This window comes from Doryrhamphus excisus, chromosome 3 (assembly GCF_030265055.1).
Source record: "Doryrhamphus excisus isolate RoL2022-K1 chromosome 3, RoL_Dexc_1.0, whole genome shotgun sequence".
NCBI classification, from domain to species: Eukaryota; Metazoa; Chordata; class Actinopteri; order Syngnathiformes; family Syngnathidae; genus Doryrhamphus; species Doryrhamphus excisus.
Window position 1 is genome coordinate 1697492 of NC_080468.1, and position 15121 is coordinate 1712612.

Genomic DNA, 15121 nt, shown 5'->3' on the forward strand with positions numbered 1-15121 from the left:
ATACATGGACTTCCTAAAGTTCATTCATTCATTCATTCATTCATTTTCTATCGCTTATCCTCACCAGGGTCGCGGGGGTGCTGGGGCCTATCCCAGCTGTCTTGGGGCGAGAGGCGGGGTACACCCTGGACTGGTGGCCAGCCAATCCCAGGGCACATATAGACAAACAACCATTCACACTCACATTCATACCTATGGACAATTTGGAGTGGCTAATTAACCTAGCATGTTTTTGGAATGTGGGAGGAAACCGGAGTACCCGGAGAAAAGCCACGCATGCACGGGGAGAACATGCAAACTCCACACAGAGATGGCCGAGGGTTGGAATTGAACTCTCCTAGCTGTGAGGCCTGTGTGCTAACCACTGGCCCGCCGTGCAGCCCTTCCTAAAGTTGAGAAATTCAAAAGATGAGCAGTTGGGGAGCTCACCACCCCCGTGATGTGTTCCCCATCATGTAGAACGAGAGTACACCATTGGGACGTTTTAAACAATATAACACATAAATACATAAGTCTGAAAAGTGTCCCTTTAAGATATACTGGAATCCTATGTATTTGTTACCTAGGCATACTCTATTCGTGGTGTCCAGTTTCTCATGCAACTCTATCGAGACTTTTATATGTGAGTTTGTCCCTGAAAAGACCGAAACTTGCCTTTGCCAGGTCCACCAAGGTGTTGGCCTGATCGTTGAGCTTCCTCTGCTCCATCTTGACACTGCGCAGTCTAGGTGGAGGCACGGGGAAGGCAAGAGGGACGGAGAAGGGACAGAGGAAAGGACAAAGAAGGCAGGAGGGGGGGGGGGGGGGGGGGCAAAAAGAGTGGAAGGTTGTAGGTTGTTTGGGGACGATAGAGAAGAAGAGAGGAGGAACACATTTTGTTATCAGGAGCGTTCCCACACTTGTGACACTGAATTGAAAATCAAAGATGTCAGTGCGCATGCATCGCAATTAGCGGCTTGGAACTTAATATACATACATATATACTGAATAGATATATGTATACAGATTCAAGCATTTCCTGGTCCACAGCATGCAAAATGACGGAAGCATATTACATTTGTATCTCATGTTTTATTGCATCTACCTCTACTTAGAACGACATTTTGCAGAGTAATGTTTAGGACATACACTCATATTAGCATATTGATTAATTCTAATCGCTAAACATGAATTCAATATAGCTCAGTGGCAAATTTGCAAACAATGCTATTGTAAATCAAATCAAACTGACATTCCAGCTCATATGAAGACACACCATCAACTGACACAGGACACAGTACAAGTTTAATGAGACTACATTGTTATTATTTGGAGGAAAAACATGCGATGCAATATGCTTCCATTCTGGCGAACCCTTCAAATCAGCTTCAACTCACTCATCGGTTATCACCCCAAAATAAGACATTAAAAAGAAAACATGGCATGCCCATTGTCACGGCTACACGTAGTCCAGTGCCAGGAATCCAAATAGACATTTTTGTCTGCAAGCGTGCAGTGACTGTGAGTGATTTGTACACAATGAAATGTTGGTATCTTCAGTGAATTGGTGTGTTTGTTGTCTTTGTACATGATGTGTCATTGCGGAGGCCATAGATTCAATACAGGCCTGATATGAGATTTTCTACCTACTTAACATACAGTACTTGGATTTAGAACAGTGTTGAAACTGACTGGAATGATGTCATTGTTTCTGGTGTGGCGGCGTCACCATCTGGACGTGTGAGGAGAGGAATTTCCCTGTTCAGCAAATTATGAGACAAGATGCCATTCAAGGGCCATTATGCATGAGTAAATCACTATATGAGAGTGGAGTGTGACTGCTCACTTCTAGAGGGGGTTTCTGCCTTTACACTGTGTGGAAAAAATATATTGAGACACCACGCACGGGGCTGAATGCATATTTTATCTTAGTTTGTTGATTCAATTGTACTGACTGGGCTAAATCTTGCTAAATATGTTCTGGCGTGACAATAAAGTTCCCTTTAAGACAGGGCCCTCAAACATGCAGCCCGCGGGCCAAATGTGGCCCGCAGGACACTAGTTTGAGGCCCCCGCCTTGATATGAAAGTTTAATGTTAGTTTGATATGGATGCTGTATGGTATCATGTACCCAGAAAAAATGATTACGTTTGATTCATGTTCATGTTAAAGGTTAAATAACTGTTAATAGTTATCCTCCCTATCCGTGTGGAAGTGGTAAGTTTTTGGCTATTTGAGTTTAAAGGAAATAACTTGAAGGCTACCGTTTAGGTCGCTAGCTCTCTAGTTTGCGAGTTAGCATGTGTCTCAAGACCCTGCAGTTGCGCAATATGTTGTAAATAAAAAGAGTATAAATGTGACTATAGTCGTGTTTTGTCATGTCTACAGGGCTCTAATAATGCTTTGTTCATTTTAATATGAAAAAAATCATTTGTCTACCCAGTTTTTAAGTTTTTATTATTTGCTGTTTTATTATTATTATTATTATTGTATTTATTTATTACTGATTGATTTTCTTTATTCTTGATTTGTTTATTTATTTTTCATCTTATTTTGTGTAGAAAAATAGAAATTAAGATATAACAGATATATGATATAACAGTGGAATGTTTTATCAGAGCTTTTCTTGTAGAAAATCGGAACCAAAGCAAAATTTATTCATTTTTCTGTTTTTAATAAATGTGTTTTTTTTTTTTTTTTTTGGAAAACCTGATGCGGCCCAGTCTCACCCAGACCCTAGCTCTAGTGGCCCCCAGGTAAATTGAGTTTGAGACCCCTGATTTAAGATTTCAGATCCAGAGAACGAAGTGACCCAGACTGTGATTGATGAACTAAGACTTTGATATCATTGTGTTTCACTAGCATAATACAATTGGCATGTCCAAAGTGTTTGTTTTTTTATTATATTGTAAAAGTCGGATTCATTTATTATTAATGAGATTATTATTAGATATGACTAGGGGGGTGTCAGCTCACAAGACGAGACGATACATGATATTGGACGTATTTATACATCTTTTAGGTTTTTTGCACGAGAAGCACAAAGAGGTGATTATGCAACTCTACTACAGAGGGGATCATGTTCAGTGCAGTTTTAAGCCGAGGTGGCAGGTGGGCTTCCCCTAAGAGAATAGTCATACATTCTATGAATTTCTATACCACTTGTATACCCCATTAGGGTCACGGGTGAGCTGGAGACTATCCCAGCTGATCAGCCAATCATAGGGCTCAAATAGACAAGCATTCACACACACTTTCACACCTATGGACTATGTAGAGACTCCAATGCGACTCTTCAGCCTCTTCAGCTCCCTTCACAATGCTAGTATATTTTTTTAACACCCAAATGAGGAAAATGCACATCTTTGTAATGAGTTTGAAAAAATCTGACTTTCTGTGAGACAGTGAACGCATCCTGGCTGAGTTATGACAAGGACTGGAAGGGAAGCGGGTGTTTGGCTGCCTGCTTTGGTTGAGAAGGGACACGTCTTCCCTGCCAACGCCATAAACTAACTGTAACTGTACTTATGCTTCATATGTGGTGAGGAACAACACAAAACGCTGTAAGCACTCAACACGTTCTGAAAAGTTGTCATATATTTCAAAGTAGATCCCTGCAGTCCAGACCTGCACACGACGGCCTTGAACGATCCAACACAACTCATTGATGTGAGCCACACACAAGAGGTGACACACAGTACGTCGCCCCTAGTCCTTCATTTTCAACCCAACCTGATTGTTGCCAGTCCCTGTCCGGCCAAGCAACGTGTGAAATCTGTGCGTGTTGAATTTTTTTATGTTTTTTTATAAAGTTTCATGGCTATCGCAAAGGACCAATCAGGGAGAGTTTTATTGACCGACCAATGAGCGAGCAGGATGCTAGGTTCTCGCAGGTAAACATGGAAAAAAATACTTGTGTCCAATTTCATTCATTCATTCATTTTCTACTGCTTTTTCCTCACGAGGGTCGCGGGGGTGCTGGAGCCTATCCCAGCTGTCTTTGGGCGAGAGGCGGGGTACACCCTGGACTGGTGGCCAGCCAATCACAGGGCACATATAGACAAACAACCATTCACACTCACATTCATACCTATGGACAATTTGGAGTGGCTAATTAACCTAGCATGTTTTTGGAATGTGGGAGGAAACCGGAGTACCCGGAGAAAACCCACGCATGCACGGGGAGAACATGCAAACCCCACACAGAGATGGCCGAGGGTGGAATCGAACCCTGGTTATGTCCAATTTCTAAAATGGAAATTGAATTGACATTTCTTAAAAAAACTTGTTGGTGCCAGAGTAAACATACCAGGTAAGTCTAAATTAATGTACACAGATATTTAGGTCAATTTATCTTCAATGTTAGCTCGATGAACTCCATTTTTTCCCCTCTGAACTACTTTGATACCCCAAGATTCTTTCCAAAACTGGCAGTCAATCAAAACCGTGGGAGACTCGTAATTCGTTCTGCACATTTTTTCAGGGGTCAGGTCACGAGGTTTAACCAACTATCATAACCATACTAGTTATGATCATAACCCCACTAGTTGGCATCTGCTACACATGCAAAAATGGAAGTAAAATGGCTCTGCCGACTCCTGACTAAGCCTGACGTGTGCTTTTGGGATGTTTGTTTTGGGAATACCGGGAGAAAACACACACCTACAAACTCGGCACAGGCATAGATTCGAACCTTTGATCTCCAGAATGTTAGGCCATCTTGCTAGCCATCGTCAACTGTGCTACTTTTCAGGAGCATATTTTTTTCTTGCTCAACACAGACTCCAGGAACTGAAATGCTATTCATTTAGCCTTTTAAACACAACTGAAGTTAGCAGGTTTTGAAAAATATTTTTCTTTATTTTTTTTGCCTTCAAAATTATATGAATAATTTAGGGAGTAACTGTTTATGTTTCATCCTTGTCTGTGTATTGTATTGTATTGTATTCATGTATTGGGTATTTTTTTTGTCTTTGAAAGGAAAAAGTGCTTCCTTAAAATAACAACAAACACTTCAACCTCATTAGAACTACAGAACATTACTTTGTGTGTGTGTGTGTGTGTGTGTGTGTGTGTGTGTGTGTGTGTGTGTGCGTGTTGACAAAATCAGTGGGACTGCACAATGAGTTGTGTTGATGCAGGTTAATATAGCCTCCAGAGTAGCTATATTAATCATGGGCAAACATTAAACAGGACGTTGGAGATGAATATGAACCGCTGGTCAGGCCAACAAAGCTCAAGCTCATTCTCTGCAAGATGCTTTTTTTTTTCTCCTTTCACACACTCTTTCCAAACAAGCTTCCACGATCAACACCGGTGGCAAATTATTTTCATGTAATTCCATTCAGAAAATGGCAGCGAGAGAGAGAGAGAAGTAGATGAAAGACTGACTTCAGGAAACCAAAAACAAATCAGCATTCAGCATTTTTTGGAGTTTGTATGTTGTTGGTTTTTTTTGGTATTTTGGCAACACACACTCTGTTCATGCATGTCAACGGCAGACATGGAGGAGAGAGGAGGATGCTGAGGAGACAGGAGGAGGATACATAGAAGACTCAACTTACTTCTGAGCTCTGCGGTGATAGAGCGAAACAAAGACAGAACACAGTACAGTTTTAACCCCACGACATTCACCAAACCACTGATACCTTCACACTTCTCACTGTAAGCACAAGGTCAAAGGGTGGTTGGAGGGAAAAGGGAACAAAGGAAGGGGGGGGGGACCATTATACTAATTTGTAGTGTGTGTGTGTGTGTGTGTGTGTGTGCCTGACAATCCCAGGAATCCAGTGATGATTAATGTACCTGAACTAAAACACTGGTGTCACGTCAAACTGAGCATTATAAGGATTCAACAGTGATTGATTCTCCTTAGTGGGTGCAGATATTGGAGGACTTACTGGTGAATGGCTTGGAGAAACTTGCGTTGGTGTTTTCGCACCTTGGCGTGATCAATCTTCTTCACCAACTTGGTGTGTTTGTAGATGAGCCATGTTTCCCTGAGTACATTGGCAGCTGTGTTCTTCACCTGTGGAGAACAAGGTCAACTTTCACCCTCAGTAGTTGTTCAGGTCTACAGGTGCAACCCAGTAAGTTAGAAGACAGTCCAACTGAGGTGTCATGAGACACGATATTGGCTCTTTGAGAATGACTTTTTATTCATGGTAATGGTAATGGTTTTATTACAATTGAGTGCATCCCATAATCAGTTCCCAGTTCCACATGTCCAAAAGGAGTAGGAAGAAGCAAAGCTTATTAAATCCTACCCCTCCATCTGGTACTTTTACAATCACTAACTCTTACATTTGTTCACTTCCTGCTTTCCATAATACAGTTTAAGGTTTTTTTGTTTTTTTAATAATGCACCTCGTACCAAAGTACTGTGTGATATGAGCATCCAATGCCATAATGTGTACCATAGTGCGTGTCAATATAGTGATATATATAGCACATCATGACTGGTTCAAGACTCTTCATCCTTGGATTTAGCAAACATCAACTGCTTGTATTGTTTCTTGAATTGGCTCATCGTTGTGCATTGTTTGATTTCCTTACTCAATCCATTCCATAGTTTGATTCCACATACTGAAATGCTATGGCTAGCATAACGTAGTCCTAGCATAGAAGTGTTTCAAATGTACTTCTTCCCTGAGATCATATTTCTCCTCTCTTGTAGAGAAGTATTGGATGACATTTTTAGCTAATTGCTTATTTTTAGCCTTATGCATTATTTTAGCTGTTTGAAGATGAACTAGTTAGTGTGAATGGTTGTTTGTCTATATGTGCCCTGTGATTGGCTGGCGACCAGTCCAGGGTGTACCCCGCCTCTCGCCCGAAGACAGCTGGGATAGGCTCCAGCACCCCCGCGACCCTCGTGAGGAAAAGCGGTAGAAAATGAATGAATGAATGAATGAAGATGAACTATATCAGCAAGTTGAAGTATTTGTCATTTTACAAATAAGGAGTTAGTATGTTCTCTGTAGGCGGCATTATGAATTATCCTTACTGACCTTTTTTGCAGTACATTTAGCCAGTGAAGATTGCTTTTGTAGTTATTAGTCCATATTTCCACACAATAAGTAAGATATGGTAGAACCAGAGAGCAATAAAGAGTGTGGAGTGATTTCTGATTGACAACAAATTTTGCTTTGTTCAATATTGAAATATTTCTGGCCACCTTATGTTGTATATTTGTGATATTTGTATATATGAGGTTTCCAGCTCATATTTTCATCTATTGTGACATTTTATCATTGCATTTAAGAAAAAAATATATGACAATACATTCTTTTGCACGACCGGCCCCGCCTCCACCGACTGAGACAAGGATACTGTATGACTGACAAAAGGGCTCACTCTGTTCATGCCATTGTTCTGTGGAACAAATATGCACATGGCACTATATCGAGCATGGCAAAATGATCAAGTTTCTTTTCAATTATTGTGTGATTAATGAATCTATTTACTATCTCGTCCACAAGATCTTGTCACACCCCTACAGTCAAAGCTCATTTATTTCTATGGTTGGGACATTTATCAACAAACTGTTGTACTTTACGTATTAATAAAGATGTGAACACCCCTATAGTCACCTTAACACTCGTTGGCCCAATATAGCCTGTTCCCGAGGGGAGCAGAGTGAGTGGCGGACAGGAAGTGACATCTTACCGTAGGTTACCGGCTGCATCAGTAGGCTGTGTTTTTATTAGGAATTGTTGTGCCTGTTTTAAGATAATAGAAAACTGCAATAAAAGCAGTTGTCAATTTTGCCACTCACAGTCCGCTATGGTAACATTACTGGCACCTAGTGACTAGTGTAGAATACTACACCAACGTATTTGCATCTTTTTAATGACTTATATCTGCATTTTATTTAAGTGTATGCTTGAAAATGTTTCATTTAGACAAAAAAAACAACACAGAACATTAGATATATTGTAATAATAGGCCGTATTCAACCACAAAACAGTCTGATTTATCTTAAATTTAGATTTCCTTAGAAGTCCATAAACCCACACCTCTTATACTTTCTTTTAGGTCCATTTTTTAAACCACAAGCTGCTTATTTGGGTCATGTTGATTTGGTAAGATTACTTCATTCACGGAAACAACTCATAAAGTAATCATTAGCTGAAGTTGTGTTCAACTTTGGAAATTCCGCCACAGTTTTCTTGCACTTTTCAATAACGGGGAATTTTATCACTCACTCGTTTGCAGAGTTGTGTATCCATCATGAAGTTGTGGACATGCTTCTCTGCCTTGGTCAGCTCCAGCTTCCTGGCCACCACTGCAACCACAAGTGCAGTGCAGCCAGCTCCCTGTTGCACAAAGACACGCTCAGTCTTTGCACATAAAGTGTGCTGGAATATTTGCTCAAGGAACATGCTAACATCATTAGCTAACCTGCAAGGGATCACTCGAGAAATTCAACAACCATGCCACTGAACCTGAAATTCTCAACTAGTGGGTCGCCAACCTGGCCAAAAAATACATACTGTATATAATGACTGGTGATGCGTATTTTATATAGTAACATAAAGAGTACAGGGATTTCAATACATTTACCAATAAAATGAATAATTATTCAAATATATGAATTATAATTGAAGTAGTTTTAGGAATTTATAAGTTTATTTTAAACCCTAAAGTGTGATTTACAATATAGTCAAGCTAATATAGTCAAGTCAAGTTTATTTACTATATAGCCCTTAATTACAAAAGAGCCTCAAATATACAACAACAGAAGAAAAATCATCTCAAATGAGTGAAAATTGGATTTTAAACAACAAAAAACAGAAAGACTTTTCAGCCAAACATTACCTCAAATTACCAAAGTATCAAAAATACTGATATTTTAATTTGAGAATGGATTTTAGAGCATGACGAGCCAGTATCAATCAATCAGTATCCAGGGATCACCAATAATGACCCCATGTACACAAATGCACTTCACGTTCTTGTCTGTGCTATTCACTTGCTATGTCCGTGCCATGTTTATGATGGCCGTCTTTGTGCAGTTTGACTGAGAGAGGATGAAAATGAAGCGAGGATTTAACTTGCCATCCTTCTGACACACAGCTGCAGATATCCGCTGGCTCGCCATAAAGGGAGAACAGCGTCTCACGATCACACGCAGCAATCATTTGTAGCAAAGAGTCTACTTAAATGTAAGATTTTTGACAAGTTGAAGTTGAAAAAAATTCTCTCCTCTTAATTTGAGTTGCTACTTGTTAGTGAGTGGTGATGGTGGGCCCATAGCCATACCAGTTGAGAACCATTGCACTAACTGGAATTAAGGCTATCTTCTACGTCGTCTGTAATCTAGCACATTATGCAGCTTTACCTAAAACCTAATTGGACTCTGATCTCTTTGGAGGACCTTATTGTATTGAAGACTGCTGCTTTCGTTGTGGTTTTTGCTGTGTTGTGGTTTTCTTCCTTGTGTGCTCTTTTGCACCTTTGGGTGCTTTCTGTCTAGTCTTTGTCTGGTCCTTGTATGTCTTGTGGCGAGTCTACTTCAAGTTTTCTTAGTTCTCCCTCGTGTTTTGGAGATGATTTTTATTTTAGTTTTGAATTTTGACCCTGTGGAACCTTTTTGAGCAGCATTTGACGTGGCTTTTTCTTGCTTTCTTTCCTGCATTTGTTGGTCCACCTGGCCTTGCTGCCACGTTGCTTTTTGCTGGAATTGAGTAAAAGCTAAGGTTGTAACGAATACACTGTAGCGTAAAGTGATTTGATCCAAAAAGAACTAATTCATAAGCAGGTTTGGAAAAAGGAAACCTACCATAATCCCTGTAAGCAGACACACGCCTTTCCCGCAGTACGTGTGCGGTACCATGTCCCCGTAGCCAATGGAGAGGAAGGTAATGGAGATGAGCCACATGGCCCCCAGAAAGTTACTGGTCACTTCCTGTTTGTCATGATACCTGAAGTAAGAAAGACGAGCAGAAGTGCGAGATGCGCAGTGAGTAAAAGTACACACAGTTTGTGTCAAGGGGAGCATGCTGAATAAAGGTGTAGGGATGGACTAAACCAAATGGAAGTGGTGGGAGGTAAGGGAGTAGTGGAGGTGTTACACGTACAACATTTTGATAAACCACACAGTGTAAAAATGCACAAACATAGGAGTAGATGTCAATAACACTACATGTTAAAAAGTAAAACCTAATTTAGGGTAAACATGGGCCAAATGTGTCATTATTGCTGCATAAATGTACATAAAAATCATCATGGGATGGTGAGACACATCACAGGTCAAACATGATTTGAACATGTCAACCCAACAAAATGCAATTCCAGTTGATCCAAAAAATACAATATATATGAAATATATATTCACACTTTGCTCAAAAGCTACCACTTGAGTTTATGCTGTCCCCCATACTGGAAATGGTCACTTCTAATTATGTTGCTTTCTGAAAATAGATGACAGCCATGCTTGAATTGAATGACAGTCCAAGGGCCCCCACTGTGAAGATGCAAAGATATTTGGGGGGGGGGGGGGGGGGGGGGGGGGAAGACACGCTGCACAAAACTGCACTGATGATGACATGCCTTTTGCAGCGAGACAAACATTTTTCACTGCGGCACATCTGCCCCCCCCCCCCCCCCCCCCCCCCCCCCCCCCCCCACCCCATTCAACTTGGCAGGTCCTGGAATTCCCAATGGGCTGTCTCGGAGGAGATTTGGGATTGAAAATCAAATACTCATTTTGGGACAGCTCCTATCTGATATCCTCCTGACAAGGCAATGTATGTCAATGTGTTCTTGGGAAATGACCAAAAATATTCTCAAGGGGATTAAGACTAGGAAGGCCATAAGGAAAACATTCCAGCAACAGGAGGTCCTCAGTTTACGAACGGGACTAAGTGGAATTTTAGGATAAATGACCCACATTGTGCACAGAGCACATGTTGGGCATATAAAATACAGTCTTGAAAACGTGAAAAAAAAGTGAAATAATGAAATATAACCCACAGAATAACTCTATAGATTTAGCCCTGTGGAAGGGGCGTTGCAAGAGAGGGAGAGACAGGCTCAGTAATAGCTTAATAGAGTAGTAGCAGATCCTTTCACATGTTCAAGATTATCATCTTGAATCATCTATTCACAACGTTTCAGCAGCTTGGTCCGTTTCTCCACATTCTGTGCATTTTACGACGTCTAAGTTCATTTGGGACTACGTATTTTTCCGTATTCTTTTACACATAACCAGTTCTCTTTTTGCACAGTATTGATAGTTCATGGGAGCGTGTCGTAACCATGAAACGTCGTAACAGGAGGACCACCTGTATGCAGAAATGTGCACTCAAAACGGCCCCAATAATTAGTCACCTTCCATTTAGTACACTTGACGTGGAACACTTGGGCTCAAACTAGACTAGATCTTTTTGAAGACTCTCCGCCCTCTCCTCCCAGGCAGTGCATTGTATCGAGTCACAAGTCATCCCATCCGCAGTTCTTTGAACTTCTACTCTTGTGTTGTTTTTCATGCTTTTTTTGGTTTGGATTTGAAGAAAAGTGCAGTCTCTGGGATTCAAGCTTCATTGATGACATGCAGAGAAGCAGCCTTTATAACAATACCATGCAGGAGTTGGAAAACAATGTCTGCATCCTGCATGCCTCTGTGCCAGTATATTGAGAGCGGGTGGGGAACCCTGGAGTCTATTTGGAGTTGAAGAGCAAGTTCTCATCAGATGGCTTACTTGTAAACAGCGGTGCAGTACTGGGTGAGCTCATTGAGTTTGACACCCCTGTCTCTTTTACCTGCATCCCAACACTTCACCAGCTGCCCTTTGATGGCTGCCGGGGGGCTTGACTTGATCAACTGGATAAATATTGTAATTACAAGCGACAAGTACGTTAATTTCATTCATCTTTACTTCAAGGCGAGCAGAGAGGGAGTCGAGTCTTGAAGGCGGAGTCATACATATTCTCAAACAGCGGAGAAAAGCCTCAATAGACAAACGCACCACACGGCTTGTGGAATATGGAATTTGAACAACGTTTACATGCACATTTTGTTATTAAACTTCAAATCATGCCGCTTTGAATTGAATTTGTGGTTCCAATTACACACCTTCACTCATCACGTTTTTCCAAAATAAATTCATAATAAATCAAATTAAAAAATAATAAATATATTAATATAAATTAATTAAAATTAATATTGATATTAATGAATACTATTAATAATTAATAATATTAATTAATAATGACTTCATACATTAGCACTGTTTCATGGTTGAATACGGCCTATTTCAAGCATGCATATCGAAGCAAAGCGTATGTTTTACCGGCCTAAATTAAGCCTAAATTTTCAAGTATAAAAACGGCCAAATGAACGACAATACGACAAGGCATTCAGAAAACACATTTAAAGAAGTGGTATGTAATATTATACTGGTCACTAGGTGTCAGTAATGTTACTGTTTTGAGCTGCTGTTTAGAGTGTGGCCTATAGAGGGCAGTGATGTTATGCATGCAGTGTTGGAACGACCTTTTAGGAAATTAGGCCTGTAAGCCAGAGTGCCCTGTGTCTATTTCAAATCAAAATACTGACTAATTTACAGCCATCTTGACATGGTGTCATTACATTGATAAAACAAGGAAGTCTCCCAATGCTAAAACGTTAGCTATGTTTATGTCTGATTTGTATCTAATATTATTTATGTACAATATTTCTTATGTTCTGTTATTATGTCTACTATATTGGTAATACGAGTGTAAAGGTGACTATAGGGATGCTATTTCATGTCTAGAGCTCTAACTAGTCTATATTCCCTTTTAGGATTCATGCTTTTAATGAAAATTCATTTATTATGGAACCGAAACGAAAGTTTTAATTACAGTTTGTAATGAATTTACAAATAAATTGTACTCATATTTTAGTAAGAAATCAATTTAAGCAACAAATAAATCAGAGGAGTCAAAAGAATAGTTTCCCTAAAAAGAGCCAAAAGAAAAGAGGAAGAAACGATAATGGAAGGGGGCGTGTTATCATACACGCTACTTAAAGCAAAGAGAGAGAATCTGGTTCACTTCTTTTTACACTTTTGTGATATTCACTTCAAACATTGCCTTACTGGAGGTTTTATGACGGCAATAGGAAGTGATGAATTGCATTTTCGCTTTTAAAAGCAAAGAATACGTTTATTTTAGATGTTGATTCCCTTCTTAGAAAGTCATATGGGAACAGAGACAGGGGGGGAAGGGGGGGGGGGGCTGATCAATCATATTTTAAGGCTCTCAATATACTGTGTCAAGTTAAGGAATAGCATGGAGAAGAGCTGGCACCACTTTAGACCTATTCAAGGACAAGAGGTCGTTTCTAGAGCTTGGACAGCTTTACCCCCAGTTATAAACATCTTTTCGACACATTGCATTATGATGAACAATCAATCACCACAACCTTGCTTTTTTATATAGAAAATAGATGCAGGGCATTTCAAGTCAACAATCATACAAAATGAATGCGCTCTATATGACGGGAAAGGTAAAGAACCTAAATGAACCTCAAGCCTTAGTAGCCTCTATCCGGTCTGTGTGCACCACCAATAAACAAACACTTTCTCTCCCGAAAAAAAAAGTGCTAATTCCCTTTTGTCTGTGTGTGTAGATAGACTAAAAGCTGAAATAAACACATTGAAGATGGATGGTGTGAGGGAACTAATCACTTCTGACACTCTGCACAACATACACACTCATTCACACACAACAGCGGGAGCAAATATAGCAAATTTAATATAAAATAATTTGCAAAAGCGCCACAATATTCTTCTAATTTTAGCTAAACACACTACAGACGCCTTTCATGCTATAATGAAATGATTCTCGTTCCAGGATTGGTTGAAATGATGGCTCCCCTTTTAAATGGTTGTCTTTTCTTGGGCTAATTCATTTCATCTGTTAAACCCCATGACACATAATTCAGAATCATTAGCCTATTTCCAAAACGAGCTGTTAGCGTGATGAATCCACATCGTTGAAAAGGACAAACTGTAATGTTCCATACTGACGTGTAAAAACGGAGCTCGGGAATCCAAGCGTCAGCCTTGCTTTTGTTTTGTTTTGCAGGGAAGCAGTTGACCTCAGCCGCAGTCTGCAGCAAGCCTGCATTCCATTATCGTTCACAATTTGAATGCACATCCCCCAAACACCGCACAAAATGTACCAATTCAAACCCTATTTGTGGAAATGAATTTGACAACTGACTGGGATCACCGGATGACAAACATGGTGTGATGCCCCTTGTGCTAATTGCAGTAAACACCAGAAAATTCAACAGAAAGTGATGAATTATGATTGTTATTATTGTATTACGAGAATGGAAACTCCACCGGTGCATGCTGCAGGCAAAGCGCAGATCATCTGGACTTGCAGTTTAATGACACAGTCCATCACGTGTTAACAAGGGTAAAACTAAGGACAGGTTGTCTTTTATGATGGGGTCCACAATTGGTATGCAGGTCCTGAAATGCTAGTTGCTGATGAATGTACTGTATATGCTACTTTACGCTTTCAAAGAGCTGCCCAGGGTGAAAACCAATAGGAACACTCAGGAACACATTCTTCTTCTTTCTCTTTGGGCTTTTCCCTTCAGGGGTCGCCACAGCAAACCAATCTCCTCCATCCAACCCGGTCTTCTGCATCAGTCTCTCTCACACCAACTACCCTCATGTCCTCCTTCACTACATCCATAAAGCTAAACTCTCTAAGGGCAGCATCCTTCTACCAATACATTCACTATCTCTCCTCTGGACATCTTCTCTGGACCCAACCATCTCAGTCTGGCCGATAACTGACTTTATCTCCAAGGTCTCATGTAATGTAATGTCCCTCTGATGTACTCCTTCCTGATCCTATCCATCCTGGTCACTCCCAATGAGAACCTCAGCAAACAAATCGTTCAAAAAACATATTCCCGAAAATTGACCCTTATTATCTCCCTCCCCCGACGAACCGTTTTCAAGACGTGGATGGAGACCAACATGGTTGTGATGATGGAGCTGCGGACAATCCCGGAAGAATCCTTTCCGGAATGCATGAAGGGGTTCTACTTTGAAGGTTAAAAGCCGCACCCGGTCACCTGACTTGGGGCTGTATGCGCCCAATTGTGCAAAATGGGGCCCCCATGGGTTGT

General features: G+C 40.5%; 1 protein-coding gene across 2 annotated transcripts in view; it reads right to left on the reverse strand.

Annotated features, from left to right (window-relative positions):
• kcnn1a (potassium intermediate/small conductance calcium-activated channel, subfamily N, member 1a) overlaps window positions 1–15121 on the reverse strand; it is a 67409-nt gene that overhangs the window by 6576 nt on the left and 45712 nt on the right. Inside the window, exons 5-9 of one of the 2 annotated variants that reach the window (XM_058066528.1) lie at window positions 9764–9905; window positions 8187–8297; window positions 5880–6007; window positions 5544–5552; window positions 655–724 (exon numbers count right to left, since the gene is read on the reverse strand). In XM_058066528.1, coding sequence (XP_057922511.1) covers window positions 655–724; window positions 5544–5552; window positions 5880–6007; window positions 8187–8297; window positions 9764–9905 — 460 coding nt within the window. The remainder of the gene's footprint in view (window positions 1–654; window positions 725–5543; window positions 5553–5879; window positions 6008–8186; window positions 8298–9763; window positions 9906–15121) is intronic. The other variant, XM_058066529.1, reaches the window with a different exon arrangement.